The sequence below is a fragment of the Marmota flaviventris genome, chromosome 1 (assembly GCF_047511675.1).
Source record: "Marmota flaviventris isolate mMarFla1 chromosome 1, mMarFla1.hap1, whole genome shotgun sequence".
In the NCBI taxonomy this organism is placed as follows: Eukaryota; Metazoa; Chordata; class Mammalia; order Rodentia; family Sciuridae; genus Marmota; species Marmota flaviventris.
In genome coordinates this window covers 9,311,436-9,333,404 of record NC_092498.1, presented here as the reverse complement: position 1 = coordinate 9,333,404, position 21,969 = coordinate 9,311,436, and the positions used below count along the sequence as shown (strand labels likewise).

The 21,969-nt window shown below is 37.2% G+C and overlaps 1 protein-coding gene across 1 annotated transcript in view; it reads left to right on the top strand.

The window, feature by feature from the left end:
* Nucleotides 1-21,969, top strand: part of Cntnap2 (contactin associated protein 2) — a 1,323,006-nt gene that overhangs the window by 197,617 nt on the left and 1,103,420 nt on the right. Inside the window, exon 4 of the mRNA XM_071605412.1 lies at nt 21,142-21,289. Within this exon, the coding sequence (XP_071461513.1) occupies nt 21,142-21,289 (148 nt within the window). The remainder of the gene's footprint in view (nt 1-21,141; nt 21,290-21,969) is intronic.

The window sequence follows — 21,969 nt, the reverse complement described above, 5'->3', positions numbered from 1 at the left end:
GAAACCCAGTGAGCAATGACAGTCTTAATCTAGGTCTGATTGCTCATCTGAATGTCTCTGGTAAAGGATGAAAGTCCTTGTTCTCTGCTACATTCAAGCCAAATGAGCTTCTGTACTCAGCAGGGCCAGACATCTCAGCAGCTCAAGGAGGTCTCTGGAGGACGTGAGGAATCGGATCTTTCTATATTCAAATCTTGTCCATTACAGTCTGCTGAGATAATCTGTGTAAGGGCAGAACTTAAAACCACACAATAAGGTATATGATTTGGATTGTCATAAATCTATGCAGACTACTTTTTTCAGGATTTATTAATAAGTACATGTTCCATACAAACGGCAAATACCAAACTCTTTAAGATATATTGACAGGCAATTTCATCTTTTTAAAAATTTTCTTCTTGATTGCCAAAGTGTCTACAATTCAGTTTGCAGATTCCTTGTTTACTAAGGTATTTTGTGTCTGGGAGGCTTCCTTGGACTGCCCTGTGTTATTTTTTATAGAAATCTTAGATTAATAGAGCACAAGGCAGTCTTTCAGATTAGCTGGATGGACGGAGATGAAGAGGAGGTGTGGAAGGGACAGAACAGTTAGAGTTGGATCCTGTAGAGATAATTGGAAAAGGTCCGTTGCCTAGGACACTGCACATGAGGGCCAGCCTGCTCTCAAGGCACAGAGGAAAAAACAAGTGTCCAGCAAGGGCCAGGCGGGGGGCGGGGGACACTGGCTGATTTGAGGTGTTCAAGAAAATTCAGCCAGATTTATTCTTAGTAATATCTTGCTAATTTAAGATAGCAAAAGAAAATCAGCTTAAAGGATTTTCTGTCCTCTCTCCCCAGCGTAATTAGATTTAGATTGATGTATCTCAAAAGCACTCTTCTCCTTTTCCTCTAGTTCTTCCATTTCTCATTTCTCTCCCTGTATCTCTTTCCTCCACTCCTACCCCCACTTTCTTCCCCTCATGACTGTTTATTTCAGATTACAGCCTTCAACTTTATGCAAATATCAGTAAATGGGAAAATGTAGCAACTACAGCCATTTCTTAAAAGGTGACATTAACAGGATGTTTTGCTGTAGCATACCATTTTACAATACTGTATTTTTGTTTCTTTCTGTAGTAAGGTTTTTTGCCTTAGTTGTTGTAATTATTTTATAATCAAGATTTTTTTTTCCTATGGATGCTGTAACTGCCTACTCTGTATGTAAGCAAAAATTCTATTAAATGCTTTCTAAAAATATTTCAAGCAAAATTTGGTTTTGGCTCAAATTATTTTTAAAGTTTTTAACATCCTGAACTCAATTTTTACAAATTTTGATAGTGCCAAAGACTTAGGAAATAGCAAACTAAGAACAGTCAACCGATTTATTTTTACTGAACAACTTTTTTCACAATAAACTCTTAGTTACAAAATTCAAAATATACAAAAAAACACATATTATTTTACAAATAAATAGCATGTTTCAAAGATTGGTTTAAAACATTAATGAGTAAACCAGCAAGATACTAGAACTGATTCATAAAATAAAAAAATCTGAGAGAATATTGCATATGATCAATATGAGACAGAAGGTTTAAACAAAATTTCTAAGTTGGAGGCAAAATCGGCTAATGTTCTACAGGTAATAAATCTATAATTGAGCTATTAGTTTTTATTAGAGAGAAACCATTAATAACATTATCAAGGGAAAAAAACATAAGCAATGTCCTAGTTTTCTGTTTATTGATGTTGATTTTTACAAAAATGATTCAATTTAATAAACAGATAGTACAAAATGAATTTTCCAATCAGTGATTCATCAGGAAGATTATGACAATTCTTTGATATGATAGAATTGTAATCTGTATGACCTAATTTTAAATTTGGGATACTGTTCCTTGCTAATTCCTCTACACCACATAAAAGTCAGTAAATGTCTAGTCTCACTGGTTAGTACAGAATTTTCTAACACAATACAGACTTGAAAGACAAGACAGCTTTCTTTCTAGAAATTTCACTCTAGAGAAGTCAGATATTAACTGGACTCTTTTTGGACATCAGCCCCTCCCTAACTCCAGCACCCTGTGTGCCCTGAGCATGTAACACACACGTGTTGTTTAATTGCTTGATATTAATGTAATGGTTTTAAACCTGTGTTTCACAAATCTTTAGAATTTTAACTAGAGGACTGCTTTGAATGGGAAGAGAGATAAAAGATGGATGAGGAACAAATAAAAACCTTTTCTTCACCTATGCTTTATTCAGAAAAATATTTTTGACTGACAACTAAAAATGTATTCATATTTTCTTTTGAAAAACAAGATTTCTGTTACTTCAAAAATGTCTGTGAAAACCCTTGGACTTATAAAGTAAAGGTCATGTTCAATTTCAAAGATTACTTCTTATAATTGGCTGTCTGAACCAATTAAACTAATTGTAAAGTGTGTATGTGTAAAAGGCACGAAGGATAATGAACAAGGAGTAGAGGATAAACAAAGGCAGGAAAGTGGGTGAGAATTTACTAGTTCCCTACATCATGGGAATTCCTGCCTAAAAGGGATGTGAGCTCTTCTGGGAATCAATGTCAAGGGCAGAGTGGACATTAAGGAATCACAGAAAATTTGTATGATTATCCATTGAAGATCACTTCCCTTCTTTCTGAGTGACCCGATATCATGTAGATCTCCATGCTACAGATTAACTTGTAGTTGAATATTATCAAAATTATCTCTGAGAAAGGAATGCAAGATATAAAAATAAGTCACTTTAACCAAAAGATAAAAATAATAAAGTATGTGCAAATCTTTATTGTCATCATCACCCCTATATTCCTAAGTGGTACTGAGAATTGGTTGACCAGTTACAAATTTGCATTTTATATTCTTCAAAATTCTTTTTAAAAAGTTCTAGGAAGGAAGTAATTACATTCTGTCAAATGCAGCCAGTTTTGCTGAGTGTCAAAACGGATTTCTAAACGTTCGTGTTTTCCGGTCTGGGCTGTCTCCTTGTCTTAGATGCGATTTGACCTTCTCACACTCAGCAGTGGCTTATAATAGTTGACTGACTGTTAGAAAGGGAGGCTCTGTTCTCTAGACATCTCCCAAACTGAGAGAACCATTAAAATAATTCACAACTAAAGCAAAAACAAAGGTAAGTGAAGGACTGAGTAAAGGTCTCGTATTAGGAGCTGTATATTATTTTTGAAAGGTTTTCCTTCAAAATGTTAAATTTCAAATGTGTTTGGTATAATAGGTGAAGTTGTCAATATCAGAGTACTCATCATGATTTTGATACTAACTCATCATTTAAAAGTATATTATTAATTTATTGGACAACCATCTTACCTGTCATGTGTAAGGCAGAAGTCTAGATTGAAGGCATAAAGGTACATAGACAGTTGATCCTGAGTCTCCACGGTTCAAATATGAGAATAAAACAAGTGTAGACACTCTTACCATGAAAAGCAGAAAACAATAGGTGCAAAATGTTTTTTTTTTCAGGGCTAATTATTTCTAGTCAAAATAGAATTTAAAAGGAAGTAGTTGTCCATAGACATCTCTGCCATAAGAGATAGGATTTACCTAGGAAAAGATTTAAGTGGCCAGAGGTTCTGGTTATAGCAATCAGCATGAAAAAGGATTAAAGAACCTTAAACAATTAGGAATGAAAGAATGGAGTGAAGGGGTGGGTGAAGCTCAAGGCTGTAGGTGATGGGAGACCCCTGGAGGAATGTTCTCCTCACATGCCGTGGCTGACCCCGAATCCCAGGATGAGCTGCATCACACTTGACACCATCAGCACCAGGGAGGGCTTTTAGATATTTGTATCAACTGCTTTAGGACATTTTATGTGATCTCCTTTAGTGTGCTTTTCTGGCATTCTATAGGCTTCATTGAAACAGTGGATTCAATGCCTCATCAAGATGAATAGAATGAGACAATAGAAAGGTGACAAAGTTAAAAATGTCTGTCCAGAGATGATGGATGTGGGCAAGCCACGCTGTGACCTTGATAAGCAACTGTTTGGTTGGAGTGTGGTACATCTTGCAGAACCACTGGGCCGGGTTTCCTTGTCGTATGGAGCTCTCATTTATCTGAGTTGACCCACTTAGAGCTGTCATCTAGGGAAAATAATTGGCCCATGGCCTTGTGCCGCCTTCCCAGGCCCATGCTGATGTTTACCCACACACAGAGAGCCCTGGTGTGCTTGAAACCCACACACAGCTCAATCTACTTTCCTATCCATTCCTAGCTGCTCAGCATTCTGTGATTAAAATAAATGAGGCAGCTAGAGAGTCAGCTCCATACTTCAGATTCACAGATGCAAATGTTGGACAAAAATCCTGACTGATAACATACTTTTGTGAAGAGTCCCTGGTGTCCAGTGACCCTCAAAAGCCCTGGGACCTGGCCTGCCATGTAACGGACCACGGTATTCCTCTGTGTTATTACCTGTCAGTTATTTAACAGGTGCCACTGAAGTGTGGCCCTTTGTTAATGCTTATATAGTTGTTTTCTGCTTGCTTTTAGCCGTTCTTTGTGTGGCTTGGTTTTTTAGGGCACTATGGTCCTGACCAAGGTAAAATGCAATGGGGCCCTTATTTTCCTTGGCAGGAACGCTTTCCTTTTGCTAATTCATCATAAAGTCCAGGTATTGTTATCTAGTGTCTCACTTTACATTTGAACACCTGGTTGACAGAGGGAATTGGGATCAAGGAAGAGAATCCCAGGGCTTCCAAACCAGAGCCATTCCTAACACAAACCTCTCCCTCCTTGGATGCTCTCATTCAGTTTGTAATTTTAAATATACACCAGCTTATATTTGCCACACACGATCTTGTTAGATTTTGCCTCCTTGTAGTTTTCATTATTTTCAAATATTGCCTTGGCCATATAATATTTTGTTATCCTAGCCAGCTTCATATCCTTTGAAAGTCTGATGACAATTTGACTTCATCATACACATATGAATTGTTTTAAATTTTTTTTTAGTTGTCAGTGGACTTTATTTCTTTATAAACTGTGCTGAGAATCAAACCCAGTGCCTCAGGTGCTAGGAAGCGCTCTACCGCTGAGCCACAACCCCAGCCCCCACACGTGGATTTTTGACCTATAGAGGAAAGAACTCTCCAGCACCCCTTGAAGGACACCTAAGGGCTGAACACTGATGTATAAATACTTGTATTCTGGATAAGACTGTACACCCTGCTTTCTCTGATTTTCACGTTTTTAATTGAAATTAATATTTTTCAAAGTGCACTGATCTTATGGGAAGATGCTCTAATCTTTGGCCATTTAGGCTGCCCTCTAGGTTCTGTCTAGACCTCTAAGAGTTCTGTTATGTCTTTGTTGTCATTTGGTCATCGCAATTGCAGATGGTGCCCCAAACACTATCTTCTACCCGAAAGGGACAGAGCTTCCCCTCCCATTTCTTCCACTGGTCATTCTGTGAGATCTGTGAGGCACTGCCTGCCAGGAATAGTCTACAGTGACCACTAGATCTGCCCTCACCTGTGACAAGGCCACTATCCCAGAAATACAAGTTTGGATAGCCACCTCCACAATCTCTCAAGGAAGTTTTCCTAAACCAATCACGTGAAGTTCGCTCTTCTTTTCTCTATATCCATATTTTAAGGTAAAAAATTCCCCACTGGCCTGAATTTTTATAAAACATGCAGAAATGTTTAAGGTTGTCTAAAAAACATAGAGCAAAAATTTTGAGTGTATGTGTGTGTAAATAGACACACACTGATAGCATACTTCTGTGAGTAGTCCCTCAAGTCCAATGAACATCAGAAGCCCATAATATATATGATTATATGTACACACATTAATTATATATGCATATATAATTGATATTTTTTCATCATTAACATAAATATTAAATAAGATTTCTGGTGGTTTCTTTTGTTAACAAACTTCTAACAGTGAAAGAAATAATAAGCCCATTTATTATTCTATCCATAATAAAATATCTACATGAATATCATGAGTTCAATATCACTTTGGTGGAGATTTGTAAATACTTTTTTTTTTCTAATTGCAAAACAATCCGATTAAGAAATTACCTTGAACATATCTTATCCTCTCTAATCAAAGTACATTACTATGTTGAATTCATCAAATATAGTGACAGTCACATTACATGCTTCTTTATTCTGATTCTATCCTTTATAATAGAGTACATTAGTTTGTTATTCATGAAATGGAGATTGGGTAGTCACAATTCGCGTTGAGTTTAGAGAGATAATGTAAATAAACTTCTCATGTGCTTGGCTGCTCTAGTGCTTAGTGCTGGATTCCTTGTCCTGTGATTAACTTTTACATAGAGGGATGGACATTAGATTTTATTGTGTTGTTCGGCTTGAAGTGCATTGAAAGAGGTAACAGAAGAGATGAACAAGGGGAAGGCAGCTGCTATGTTCACCTTCTAAAATGGGAGTACACAATTTAATATTATTTCTCCTAAGTGTCAACATTTGTCTCAAAATTTTATATCATTGTGAGATAAAAAAATAAATTTCCTTTAAGATGCAGATTTTGATAGTGCAAGGAGCCATTTATGATGCTTAGCACATAATCTTTTTTAATTAAATTTTTACTGTGAGATAACTCTAGATTACCCAGTGTTTGCAAGAAATACTGCCGAAAGATACCATGTATTCTCACATTCAGATCACTCAGTGGCCTCTTGTAAAACTGGAGTGCTGTATCACAACCACGACATTGACATTGATGCAGTGGGGATAGGAAACAATTCCATCACCACAGAGAGCCTTTTCATAGCCACATCTGTTTCTCCTCTACCCTGCTCCTCATTAACCTTTGCCACCATGTACCTGTTCTATGCATGAGCCAGCGCATCCCTTCCTAAGTCTGTTCATCTGGGAGCTGCCACTCACCTGGTGCACATCTTAGATCTCAGTCATCCGCCGTGATTTTGCCCTCCTTGGGCACTGGTTTTCTGTGAGTTTCCTTCTGTGCACCCTGCAGACACCAGGAGACATGTAACCAATTCCTCTTGAAGCAAAGATCTTTGGTTTTCACATTAAAGTGATTAAACAAAACACAAAGATATCCTAACAAGGTCTCTTTGTCTCCTCTCACTTGGCTTCCTATGGAGTTGAGCTGGTGATAGCTCAGTGTCATACTCCCCTCTTACTTCCCCAAATCTCCTTTGCTAGTCCCAATTTAAACTCTGCTGGGAATACCTTGTCTTATTCACAACTTTATCCTAGTCTGTAGATAGTCTCTTTTGTTTTCTTGACATGTTTATTTAACACTTAGTGTACAGTATCTAATCCAATGACAGTTACAAATCACATCATCAGTGGCAAAAATAAAATCATGTACACAAGAGCGAGGACTAGATTCTTAAATGAAAACAAATAAAACTGAATTTTCTAACCATATCCTACTAATTTGGACTCCTAAGTTTAAAACTGAAGGGAATTACTTCTGGATGATATTATTCTATATCACAATTGTGATGATTACATAGAAATACAAGTAGTAAAACTGGTATACATATAAAAAAAAAAAAAAAAAAAAAAAAAAAAAACAGTGTACATAGAGCTACTTAAATCAGCGTAAGCTCTGCAGTTAATAATATTGTACCGATGTCATTTTCCTGACTTTGATGATTATACAAAATTGCATGAGATGTTATTATTTGAAGTTCCAGGGAAAAGGTACATTGGGAATTCTATATTATTTTTGCAACAACTTTTTGAGTAAAATTATTTCAAAACAAAATTTAAAGGCAAAAAAAAAAAAGGTCAGATTTGTGGATTGCCATGTGATTTAAAGCCCTATCCCCCCATTCTGATGTGTATATATTATATGTAAATTTCTCAGCTTTTGAGCGTAGTTTTTATGGCTTGAAAAACTTAAATGTATTTACATTGCTTAGAAATTCTTGATCAATTTAAAATTGAAGATGGGATCCTAAGATATACACGAAAGCATTATGATACATAAGTGTCTTTGTGAAATGTAGATAAATAGATCATTTTAGAGTAGAAAGAAATGACAGTAGAATACTAATCTCAAAACTATAAAAATAAGATGACATGAGTCCAATGTATGACTTCATGTTTGCTTATTACATTAATATAACTGAAATCAACTCTAGAAAACACATTATAAATGGTACATGTTTGTTCCAGTGATTTAATTTCTTGTTAAGTGTTATAAAATATCTTATAATTGTATTTATATAATTCAAGAAATATTTTTTCATATTTACAGTGGTAGTTTAATATAGAGATGAATACATAGCTTCAAATAATGTTTAGATTATTCTCTTAGTGTTTTTTCTGTTCTATTACAGGTTTATCTCATTTTATTTTTATTTTTCCTTCCCACCTAGATATTTCTATACAGGAACATTTTCCAAAAGCAAGTTAAACAAAATAGGTCGGAATAGCCCCATTTTGTTCATTTTGTTCTCAAAGTAACTGAAAAGCTAGTAAGGCTTGCATTTTTTTCCTCCTTTCTTCCTTTCTTTTTCTTTTATAATCATTCAAAAGGACAGGTTCAAAATAAGCTATTATTCCACAGAACCTCTGCTTGTGTGTAATTGCTTACAAAACTCATTGCTTATTAGCTTCATCTCAGTGCAAAAAAAAATTCCCTAAAATTATTGCAAACCTATATCATTTGTCACATCCGATTGCTCCCGGGATTAAAAAAAAAATAAGGAAAAGAAAAACTAAAACATTGGCCAGGATAACATTTTACGACTGTGTTTTTAAATCCGAGGACTAGCTCTTCTTCAATGTGCCCCGTATTCCATGTATCACCACCCTTTACCCCCTGCTTAGTGTAGAGGAATGTGGGTTCTGATATTAATGTGGTGGTCATCTATTTTGAAGTTTTAAATTATTCAATTCAGAAAGGAAATAAAATTTTCATGTGTATAAGACAATATCTCAGACCTCTTGAAACACCCATCACATTGCATAAGAAAACCTTTTATATTAAAGAAAGCATGAGAGATGAGGACAGTCCAGTCCGGGCTCCCTGTGAATCAGGAGCAGTAAGGCTACCTGGGTGTGTCAGGCTCTACCTCAAGTGAATCTGCCGTTGTGTGTGCATGACACCAGTAAAACAAATGTATTTGTTCTGCCAAGTCAATTGTGTTAATTTGTTGAAAAGAATCTGTTAAGTGCACCATTAAGCATCCTATAAACAAAACAAAGGGTGATAATTGTGTAAATTATTCTTTTCAACTTACTGAGCTGGCAACTTGTGAACAAAGGCAACCTTTGTCTATGCGTTGAGTGAAGTAATTGAATTCTCACAGATGGAGATTTGAATGTAGAGCCATTCCCCTTCAGGTAGTTAGTATAAAGAGTGCAATGAAGAAGAAAGAGACCAAATTGGGAGAATATTCAGAGAGCTGTCAGGGTACAAGGAGGATTAAACCAAGCACAGTGGCCACAGGCCTGGAAAGCCCACGCTGGAGAGGGAGCCTGGTGGGCCCTGGGACTATTGGGGTAAGAGGGGAGTCAGCCATGCAACAGAAGATGCCACTCTTGAGGACTAGGAGGATCAAGACATGAACACACAGTGTGGGAAGACAGGAAAAGGAGCAGGTTTTACCCATCAAAATGCAGAACAAGCTCAAGAGCCACAGGGCAAGGCGATGTGTGTAATGTGACCTCAAGGATTTGCTCCACAGATGGAGCATGATGATACCTAAGTGTCTTCATGAAATGTAGATAAATAGGTCATTTCAGAGTAGCGAAGTATCCTTGGCAGGACTTATGTCTGAATGTGAAAAAATGGGTGTTTTCACCTGTGAAGGAGTGAGGGGAACAACATGATCATTAGACCCACAGGACAGGTTAACAATTTAAATGAAGGTAACAGAAAAGGGATTAGGGATTGAGCAAGAGTGCACAAAATTGAAATGTCCTCAAATAAGACAGATTTAAAGAGAAAATGACTATTGGAGAGACCCAGGAAAAATCAAATAAATAAGGAAAAGATGATTGTATTATCTGATTTCTGTTTCAGAGGAAAGCAATCAGCATATTGATAGGCTAAAAGAAAACAAGGGGGAAGGAGAAAATACAGAGCAAAGCTTAATTGAGAAGTTATGCAGAAGGCATTAGAAAATCGGACCCAGTAAAGATGGAGAAGCTTTGTAAATAGCTGAGCTTTCCCTGCCCTGAAGGAGCAGATCCAAATTTATGGGAAGAAAATGAGCTTCTCTATACCCAGGAAATGTTATTTTGATTTTCTGCATCTCAAAGAAACATTGTCAGGTATCAATTCTGTGAAATAATATAAAAATGGAAGAAATAACAACTATATTAAAATGAGTAAGCAGTAATTATTAATGTTTAAATCATAATTCAGTGTTAGAATTATTAATATCTGGTAAAGCTATCCAAATGAATAATTTCATTTTTTGAAAAAACAAAATTTACTCAGGGTAATCTACTTAGGTCTAATTATACCCTACATAAAACTTGGTTTTTGATTTTGTGATCATGAAAGCATTTGGTTCTACACTTTGGAAGAGACTTACTAGATTCCTTTCAAGGAGTGTATTCTTATTCTTACCGGCATCTGTACTTACCAAATACTCAAGAAAAACAGTGTTTATGGAGGGCAATATGATAGCAAGGCAAACCATCCATTTCTCTACATTTATAAAAATATTGATGCAGAAAGTTAGTCAGAGGAGAGCCAAACACCTGCACTAAAAAATTTGGCTACCCCTGTAAAATAGTATTTGCGAAATTGAGTTTTGCTCTTTTCCATGGGACTTTGTTGAGAAAAACTAGAGGAAATCCCTATGGAATTTATTGCTGTGTTTTGTTTTGTTTTAAAGACGTTGTTGATTGCGGTCCTTGGTGTAGTATGATTTCTTTTATATGAGGATTTGAAAAATTTCTTTCTAGGCTCAACACCAGGAGTATTATGCTTGTTTGAACAACTAGTTGAGTTTTATTTTTTATACAAATGACAGAAATGATGAATTTTTGAATGATTGTGTCTCCGTGTAGTATTCCAGGAGTCTTAAATCCAAATTTTTAGACTCAAACACACACACACACACACACACAATGTTGTTTGGTTTAGTAATCTTATCAAATAGTTTATGGATAATTATTTTAAGTAAATAGTACAGAAATACTTTAGTTAAAAAGCAAAAGCTCTCGTTCCAATATTCCCCAATCCCCTGTTCCACTTTCCCTATATATCTATATAGCAATTTATTCACTTACCAACTTAGAAATTACTTATTAATGACTGACTTCATCATGGATCAATTAGTAGTTAGTTAACACACTACTCCCCACACCTGACCTAGTTTTAAATTCTCTATTGATTGTACAATAAAGTACTACACAGTAAAAAAAGAAAAAAAAAAGTAATATTGATATACACAACAGCCCGGGGGTATGTGAAGAATATTCTTCAGTGGTGAGTCTGGTGGTGTGAAGTTCAAGAAAAGGCAAAGTTAATCTGTGGTGAGAAGTGGTTGTATGGGGCAGAGAGCAGCGTCAGCTGAGCAGGTTATTTCCTAAGCAGATTGAAAGGGGAGTTCCCAGTGTAGTAGAATGTGCTATATATTGACAGGGTACGGGGAGGGCACCACTGAATGCATTCCTCAAAAGTTAAAAAAGTATTCATTTAAGATATTTGCAATTCCACTATATTACAATTATCATCAACTTTTAAAACAACAGTGTGTTCTCATGTTAGTCAGCTTTTTCATCACTGTGACCAAAACGCCCAACAAGAACAGTTTAGAGAAAGAAAAGTACATTTGGGACTCATGGTTTCAGGGGTCTGAGTCCGTAGATGGCCAACTCCATTGCTCTGGGCCCAACATGAGGGAAATGGCCTAGCAGAGGAAAGCCACTCAGCTCATGATGACATCAAGAAGCAGAGAGAGAGAGAGAAGGGGCAGGGCCACAGAGAAGATCCAATCTTCCAGGGCGTGCCCTAAGTGACCTACCTTCTCTAGCCACGCCCCACCTGCTTACCATCACTGTCTACTCATCCCATTCAAACCAGGATGGACTGGTTAGGTCACAGCTCTCACAATCCACGTATTTCACCTCTCAACACTCCTGTGTCAGCAGGAGATTTTGGAGGACATGCCATGTCCAGACACTTTTCTACACAATCTCTTTAGGAGACAAATTTTAAACATATATAATCTTACTCTTTCATATAATAAATCCTATAAACAAGCAAACACAGGATTTCAAAAATGGGTGAGCCTCATGCAACCCCACCATCCATTTGTCAAACCTGTTTTACTTTCTTTCATGCTACATCTCCCAGTCTCTTCGGCACAGGATCTGTGGAATGTGTGCAGATGGATTTCCTCTATATCTAAATCTCTCCACAAACCCTTCTTTACATTTCTCCAGGATTTCACTTCTATTTCGATAGTGCTTTGAGACCTGAACAAAGCCAGCCTGAGTCCCTGAATGGCTCTCTGCTCCTTCCTTATGGAACTGTGATGTGAGCAAGACACAATCATGAATTATATTAAACCACTGCAAAGGAAGGAGGAAGACAGACAGGGAAGAGGAGAGGAGGGTAGAACCAAGTTTCTTATGTCAGGACTTCATTTATTCCTTCTTAGATTGTAGAGGAGTAAACTGTGAGAGGCAAGGAGGCCATCAGAAACACTGACTCTGCCTGAGAGTCAGAGAGCAGAGGAGCTCAAAGGAGAAACTCATAGAAAATGACAAAGAACAAATGTTTCAGGGTTTTTGATTTTTTGAACTGAGGATTGAACTCAGGGGCACTCAACCACTGAGCCACATCCCCAGCCCTTTTTATATGTTATTTAGAGACAGGGTCTCACGAAGTTGCTTAGAGCCTTGCTAAGTTGCTGAGGCTGGTTTTGAACTTGTGATCCCAGCCTCCCGAGTGTCTGGGATTATGAGACTGGGATTATACATATATGCCTCCATGCCCCACTCAGATTTTTTTGCCCGATGATTTTTAATATCCAGTGTAGTTCTTGCAGCACATTCTTAATTATTAAATAATTCTGGTAAATCAACTTTAAAATACTTTCATAATGTTCACAAAATTAAAAAGAAAAGATATATTTAATTGGATCGAGAACAGTATTGTCTGAAGAGAGTTTTGCTTTCTGCTGCTCATAGAATAATTTGGCATTTGTCATGGTTTTGTGATTCAAACAGAGTATGTCTTTAGCTGACTTCAAGTGAATCACCCTGTGAACACTCTAAGCTTCTTGGGGGCAAGGCTTAGTTCTCACATGGGTCCTTGCATTCTCTGCGCCATCCTTTCCTTTTGCTCCCACAATCCCTGTGGTTTTCAGCCACTTTGCAAAGTCTGATGACATCCTCATTCCTCTAGGAAAGCTTCATTCCTTGCTCTCATGCTTGTTGAATCAAACTAACTTGTTTATTTTTTTCCTGTAGGATATTATCAAACATACAGTTCATGAAGTATAATTGATGGCTAGACTTGTTTTGCACATACAGAAATCACAAGAGCCAAGGGCATGTAAATGGCTGGGAATTTGAGAATGTCCATTTTTACTCCTTCATTCAATCATGACAGTAAAGAGTAACTGACCACTGACCACTGTGCTATAGGCTTGGGATACACAGCCTCCTTGGTACACAGCTGACTCGCACACTTCTGCTGTTGGGTAGATAATCGGAAACATGGTGAGGACATCGCTATGGAGGGTAGGGAATAAAAGCCCAGGAATCTCCCAAGCCCCCAACAGCACAGCTGGGGATCTAAGAGCGGGGCCCAAGGTGGGTCCCTAGTGTGAGGAAGTGCGGTCTGCACCGAGTCCTGCAGCATTTGTGTGTCCAGCCAGATGAACATGAGGAGCACAAACTCCAGGAGAAGAGGCCAACTGGAAACGTGGTTGAGGCAGGGGGCCACCAGGGGGAAACCAGGCCTCAAGAGATTCACGTCCAGCTAGAAAGTAGAAAGTCTGCTTCTAAAGTTGGACATAAATTGTTGGCACGGGGGAAAATGAAGTCTAAAATTCACCAAAAAAGTAAGATTTCACATAAAGTGATTACAGTGGTCATGGGTTCCTGGCATTAATGTAAAGGATGATTGATCTGTGTTTCTCTTCTAGTAGAGTTTCTGTTCCAGTAGAGATGTTTTATATTTTAGGCAAAATCTCTCACTTCTGGAAATAAGGATGTGTGGTGGTTGTTGCTGTTTTTCATCCCAGAATCTCCCTCACTGAGGCTGTCAGGGATGCTGAAAGGCCTTCCTAGGCACACTGACACAATTGCTAAGGGTTTGAAGCATATTTTTCAGTGAAGTAAAATCTTCACACCAAGACAGAGTCTCGTTCATTTGCTATGGGAAGTTGGGATTGTTGACATTAGTTCTCTTGAAAAATAAGGTTTTCGTGAGGACTAAAAACACTCATTCTCTTCATAAAATATATCATAAGTTATACTTCAGACCCCACAATGGTAAATCTGAGGGGAAATGTTAGATCATGCGTCACGCACAGCACATTTCTAAATCCCTGTATGCCCCCTCCAGTCTGATAAGTTGTGTGCTTCGAGAGCTTATAAAATGCTTTTGCAAAGTTTACGGGCTTTTAAATGCCAAATGGGTAGAAAGTCTTCTGAGGAGTTCAGACTTAAGTATTTTATCAGAATTGAGAGGAAGGTTTACCAATTTTGAAGATTCTCTTAGGAAGACTGAGTATGTGGCCAGTGGTACACTCCTGCCTAGCACAGAGTTCCATCCCCAGCCCTGGAAATAAAAGAAGAAAGGAAAGGAGGGAGGGACGACAGAGTTAGGGGGTGGGGAGGGAAGGAGTTCCGGGTGAGGAGGAAGGTTGATTGATTTTCAAAACAGGGACTAGCAAGCTAGAGCAGCAACCCATGAGCCAACTCTGGTTTATGCTTAGAAAAGGTTTGCTTCCACTCTTGGACCATCTGAACTATTATTTGACACAAAAAGAAAAAAAAAAACTTGGTACACATAATTGAATTTTTTCACTTATCAAAACTTTACTGATATTTAGATTGTTCTAAAGGTAACGTTGTGAGTGACTTACAATACATTGAAGAAATCTTTTCTCTGTTTGCATAATTTATGGGATGGTAACTCTAAAAGTAACGCCTTAAGTTTATGATCAACATTTCATTGTATTGCTGTTAACTTAACTGAACAGAAAGCTTTATGAGTTATATAAGTGCCATGTTAACCAAAATAATAATAGCAAAAAATACCCTATCCTAAACATGCATACAAATCACAGCAAGCATGGGAGGTTTAACAGCGGGAACATGTAATTCACAAGTTGCTGTAAATGCAGTTTTTAGTCCTGCAGTGAGAAATTTGACTATTGTTTTCATGTCTCTGAAAAGCATTTACTTTTCTTTGATACTTGTTTAAATGAAGTTGAATTCTAAATGGTATTGTTCTACATACGAAGGATTCAAATTTATTTATTTATTTTTTGTTTTTCAGTATTTGTTGCACATTTGGTAAAAATAAGTCATACTTCTTCCACTTTTACACTTCCCCACTTTTACACTTAGGGGAAAAACTTGGAGTGCTCAGAAAAGGGTCAAATTATGTGAAAAAAAAAATGTTCCTTTTCAAGTGTCATTGCCACTAAAGCAATGTGCACTTTAATGACCGATCTTTCTTTCCTCCTGGTAGACTGTCATTCATTCAAACTTTTAAATTACCTGAATCTAACCTGCAGAGGAGCTATTGGTGCTAATGACCACAGTAGGAACATGGCTGGGTAAAATGTGTAAGAAAATAAAATACTGACTTTGTCATTTTTTTTAGAAATAAAAATAGAGAAATAAAATATGGAGACAAAATGTAATAAATAGGCTAGAAATAAATTGCATGACCAGGGGTATAATGAAAATTATCAGATTTTTACTTTAATATCCATGCATGCAATATCAAATATCAAATATCTAATGCATTGTGCCTACATGGGAAGATCTTTATTTCCAGCTGAAGATTTGATTTTTGAGTACAGGGAGTGGGAGAGTTTGTTATCTTGGTCTCAGTATACCTTACTACTAGTACCTGTGCACTTACCATTACCCCATCATCCAGTTTTTTTGCATACAAATGTCCTCACTTGAAAACATAACATCCTTACCAAATTTTAAGTGTTCTATGGGGCACACACATATGTATACATTATTATTAGAACCCTTTTAATAATAATGTATACATATTCAATGTTTTATTAAATACAAAGCTGCACCTTCTGGTTTTTTTTTAATTTTCCAAATATTATTGCATCAAAGAAGACAGTTTTACATTTATTTACAACTTTGTATTCAAGACAAGGAGCAGAAACACACCATTCTATGGCATGTTTAAAACTTCAACTAGGATAATGTCTTAAATCTCAAAATATACTTCATTATGAAAAGCAGTGCAAAAAGAACCAGCAATTGATGCTGTGAATCCTGAAGAAAATGTCATATTTAAGTACATTTGTTCATAACTAGTAAATGTGCCCTTTCTGAGTAGCTAAAACAAAGATAAAACACTGTTATACTAAACATCACAAATTCTCTGTCATCTTTCATCTGATTGTGAAATCTCAAATGCAATATGTTATCATCACTAGTCACCTTTGCCTTAAAATATCCTTCTGCTAGTCAATACCTATTATGATTAGGATATGAGGTATCTCCCCAAAACTCTTGTATTAATGCAGGAATGTGGAATGTTTGGAATATGATGCACTAACTGGGTGGTAACTCTAGGCAGGTGGGGAATGGCTAGAAATAGTGGGTCACTGGGCATGTCCCCTAGAAGGTGCATCTTCCCCGTGGCCCCTTCCCATTTCCCTTTCTCCTTCTGATTCCTGCCTGCCATGAGCTGAGCATCTTTCCTCCACCATGATGTTCTGCCTCACCTGGGGCCCAGAGCAATGTAGCAGGTCAACCATGAACTGAACCAAATAAATTTTCCTCCTCTAGATTATTCTTGTCAGATGTTTTGTTCACAGCAATGCAAACCCTGACTAAAACAAAACCCTTGCAGTTGCTTAAACAAGAAAATAAGGAAACTGATCAAATAGTCAAAAAGCCCGGAAGTGCATGCACTTCAGCAAACTCTGTATATAGGAGCTCAAGTGCTGTCATCACAGATGTACCAACTTTATCTTTCTCTGACTTCTACCCTTTTGGGATGACCATGGCCGACTGAGCTTAGTGGGACGAGAGTCTCCTTCCTGACAGTTTTCCTCTGCAAACCTGAACTTTGGGGATCCCAGGATGTGGTGGCTTCTTGATGCCCTCCCTTCGCTCTCACTTCCATACACAGCATTGTTGCTCTCACCTCCCCACCTTATCCCACTCTTCTGAAGCTTTCGGTAACAGATTCTTCCATCAGCTCTTATTCTACCTATTATGACATCCTCTCCAACTATTCCCCTGGGAACTTCCCTTCACTAGGGGAGTGGAATTTTAGTACTTTCAATCTTGAAAATTTTAAGATGTGTAATTTCCTTGCTTAAAACTCTCTAGTGGATTTCCGTCCAGCATGCTTAAAATGAAATCTGCAATGTTGGCATGGTCCGTAGGTCCTCCTCGCGCTGGCTGTCACCTCTGCATCTCCCCACCTTTTCCCTCCTTCTCTCGGCTCCAGCAACAGTATTTTCTTGCTACCTCCTAAAAACATGCCCAGAATGCTCAGGGTCTTTCCCTTTCTAGTCTTTGCATATACTACATAATACACACACACACACGCACACACACACACACTATATGGTTAGGATATGAGATGTCTCCCAGAAGCTCTTGTATTAATGCAGGAATGTGGAATGTTTGGAATGTGAGAACTGTAACATCATCAGTCCATGTTATGTCAGTAATAGATGTATAGTAAATAAATAACAATAAATCCACACCACACAATGTATAATATTTACATAAATATGTTATCATTATGTATTATATAATTATATATATATATATATATATGTGTGTGTGTGTGTGTGTGTGTGTGTGTGTGTTTATATACACACATATATCTGTATATATATGGGAACTCGGCTTATATTTTTCATGATGGTATCCCCAGTGATTTGACCAGTATCTGGACACAGTGGGCACTTACATATCTCCTGATTGAGTGAGGGAATAAGTGAATGGGTAAATAAATGAAGGAATCATTTAAGCTGAAGTGCTACAATTGAGTCTCAGCAAATTAGGTGCCTACCCTTGTGCTAGGGAGTCATGGCCACTGCTTCAGACTCACATGGATTTAGAGTAAAATATCAAGAGTGAAATTTTAAAAGAAAATCCTGGTGCTACTCAAAGTAAAAGAAGCTGGAGGCATTCACCATGTTACTCTCACTTCCCTTTCTCTGTCATGAATGCCTGTATACGAGTACCTTGGAATACTTTGTTCTTCTCTCCTACTAGTATCTTGCTATTGATTCTAATACCATATCAATTTTTTTTTTATTTTCCTTTTTGCCCATACTATCACATTCACATTGGCCTACAATTCCTTTTGGGGAGTTCTCTTGTCCCCATTATGATCTCCCAACACCCACAATCTCAGAAATGAATTTTATTGTCATGTATTTGAAAAAGTAAAAAAAAAAAAAAAAATGCATGGCAAATTATGTTCTCCCTATTTAGAGAGATGTGATTTTCCAGCATGGGTGCCTGTTGAGTCAGCTACATGTTCTCTTATTGCCAACTCCCAAGGACTCTTTGGTTCATGCTTTCAGAGAGTTCACAATCAGTTCTAAAACGGATTTTACAAATAAGCTCATTGAGTCTTTGGGGAAGACTATATGGGAGATTAGATCTATATGTGAAGAAAGATAAAGCGTTTTAAGGCTTAGAGAATTTACCCGCACAGAGCAAAATTTCAGCACAACTGGAACTAGACTCTGTGTCTTCAATCTGTGATTTGAGTTGCCTCTTCCTGATTTACCTGTTCACTACATCCCACTTGATCCCTCAAGCTCTACTCTGCATCCCCATGCAGCTGAGCTTCAACTCTCTGTAGAGTCGGCCTGATTACACAGCCAACACAGAACTCCAAATGTTAGTGAAGTCACTAGTTACATCATGCACATCTGTAGTTCCTTTTAACACTGACTTTTGCAAGATCTTTCATATTTTATTTTAGGCCTCAGACAATTACATGTCTCAGGAACAGAATCCCAAAGGAGTATGCTGTTGTTTTTAATGTTACTAGTAAATTTAGTAATATGCTAAGCATATCATGCATTTTCAACTTAAATTGATAACTTTTGTTAAATATTATTTAGAATGATAAGTTTTAAATTAATCTATATGCAATCATGAATTGAACTCAGATGATTTTGGTTAGTGATTCTTGTTCTTGCCTTTGAAGTCAGCACACTCAATAGAGATTAAAATATGGATATGGATGATTCAATTTGAGGAATCTTTGTAAGCTGGAAGTTTGTTAGGAAAAAACATAGAAAAAAAGAAAAAAATATTTTATAAAATGTGGGCTATTTTAGGACTAATTTTGTCAGCAAAATGCCAAGGGGTTTCTCTCTTAAGTGTCAAAATTCAAGACCTACTGTTCAAATAGTTCTGTCTGGGGAAGGACTGAAGAAAGGCTTGGCTATTTCTAAGATGTGGAAGTAACATGCAACATGTCAGAAAAAAAAGAAGGTGTCTATAGGAGTCTTCATGGAAAAGCACCCTTATCTTTAACATAACTGCCATGCCATAGACTAAACAGTGCCCATTTTGTAGACTATTGGAAGCATATAAAGGTTATACAAAATCATTTCAGCCTTGAGGAATATTTCAGTGCACTCCTTATAATTACTAGGCCTATGCCATACACAAGTATGACTGGCAAGTGCTGCAAATTGGGAAGTAAATCTCACATGAAAAATTTGCTTTTCTGTTTTTTGTCTTGCAATCCAGAGCATTCAAGTTCAAAGTTGTTCTGGAATTTTATCAAAGAATCTCTAGTTATTTCTTATTCATATTTTATCTTTAAAAATATTATAAAGGATAAATTTTTAAAAGGTAAAACTGGTTTTCTATACAAGAAAACTCAGTTCCAGGGGTTGAGAGTACAACAGACGAGCATTGTAATGTATAATGTGATGTACATAGCATCACCCACGTAAAATCTTGTTATTTTAAATCTTTATTCCTATGTTTAAGAGATAATTTAAAGAAAAAATAAGTGACAATCCCATGCTGAAGCCAGCATTAACCAACTGAAGTCATCCATTATAGGGGAAGCTAGGATGCATCTATGGAGTTAAAACAGTTGGTTAGCATGAGTTTTCATTTATTTGACTTGAGTCTTGTGAACTATAATGGCCACTTGCCTTAAATCTTCCTTGGTTTATGATTTAATACTGTGATTTTCATGTTATTAGACTGTAATCTTTGTGAGGGTAGATTATAAGGTTCCACACATCCCTGTGTGCCGCGTATGATCTTGCTCCATATGGATTAGGTACTAGATGTCTTACCAATGCTTGTGGAAAGGATGCTATCTATGCTCCCAAGGGAACCCATTTATCCCCTGCTGGGGAAAGAAAAGCTCATATGAACTTTCCACATCAGATAAGATCCACGGAACATTACTATTTTGACAGAATCTACTATAATGAGAAAAATGAAATAAACATGGTTCTGACTCACTGAACAAATCCTATAAATATGTCTATTCCAATAAAAGTTAGAAAACCCAGACCTCTTCACATGTTCAACTGTCCTTCTCCTACCTTATGTTAAAATGATGTCATCTTCAGATTTCTAGGATGGGCATAGGAAGGTCATGTGGAAAAGGTTTTTTTAAAGGAACAAACAAGGTTGAATAGATTCTATTTAAAAATATTGTGTAATTTAAAAGCAAAATATTGAAACTCAATTTAAATATTTATTGATGATACCTACCGGAGGACCACAGAGTGTTTTATTCTACAGGAATATATTTGTATATATAAAAGGACCCAGGGAAGCCTTGGCCCATTTCTCATTTAAAACAGCTTGTTTTCTAATAAGAGAAGAGCTTTCTTAAAAAAATCTAATTGTTTATGATGTAAGATTAAGACCCTGTGTGGCTGGATATGGGAATTTGAGCTTCTTTTAGCACATTGAGGATGGGTGTTTCTAAAGTATTTCCACACATTTCTAAATCCTAATTCCTTTCCTAGGCATTTCCTGGAAACACCAACTCTGACAGCGTGGTCCGACATGACCTGCAGCATCCTGTTGTCGCCCGCTACGTGCGCATGGTGCCACTGGACTGGAACGGAGAGGGCCGCATCGGGCTCCGCGTCGAGGTGTATGGCTGCGCCTACTGTGAGTCCCTATGCCCACGGGCGGGGTTGCTCCTCTACCCCGAGAGTGCCATCTGGCTCTCATTAACTGCTTATTATTGCGTTCTCTGAAAATAAACTAAAAATGCTCGTTTTTCACTGTAGTAATAAACCGATTGCACACACATGTAAGAATACCATTATGTAAAGGACTTAGAAAGTGACTTGTGTTCCGCAGTCCAAAACAACAAAGCTTATTAATTGTCTATAGTCTTATGAAATATTTAAAAGGAGAAAACCTCTGCTCGTACCCACCTTTGTAGCTCTTAGAGAAGAGTTTTGGATCCATTCTGAAGAATTTTCTTACATTCCACCAAATCTGAGCTGTGGCCCTTCCAATTTTTATGTCAATTAGTTTATTTCCCTTTTTTCAAATCTATATTTTTTCACCCCCCCCCCCAAAGAGTTTGTTTTCACTTAATCTTGTTTTAACTCTCTCCTACTTCTAATAAATTTCTTTTAACATTTTAAATTTCTTAATACTTTATACCTGTTCCCAATGATGTCAATATATGGATTTGGGGTATTGTGATTCTGCTATATGTTGTCTCTGATTATTTTTGTTCGTAGTGTAGCCATCACCCTTTTTCCAGGGGTATGTAGCAAGACCTTCTGTGGATACCTGAAGCCATGGGTGGTAATGAACCCCAACCATATAGACAG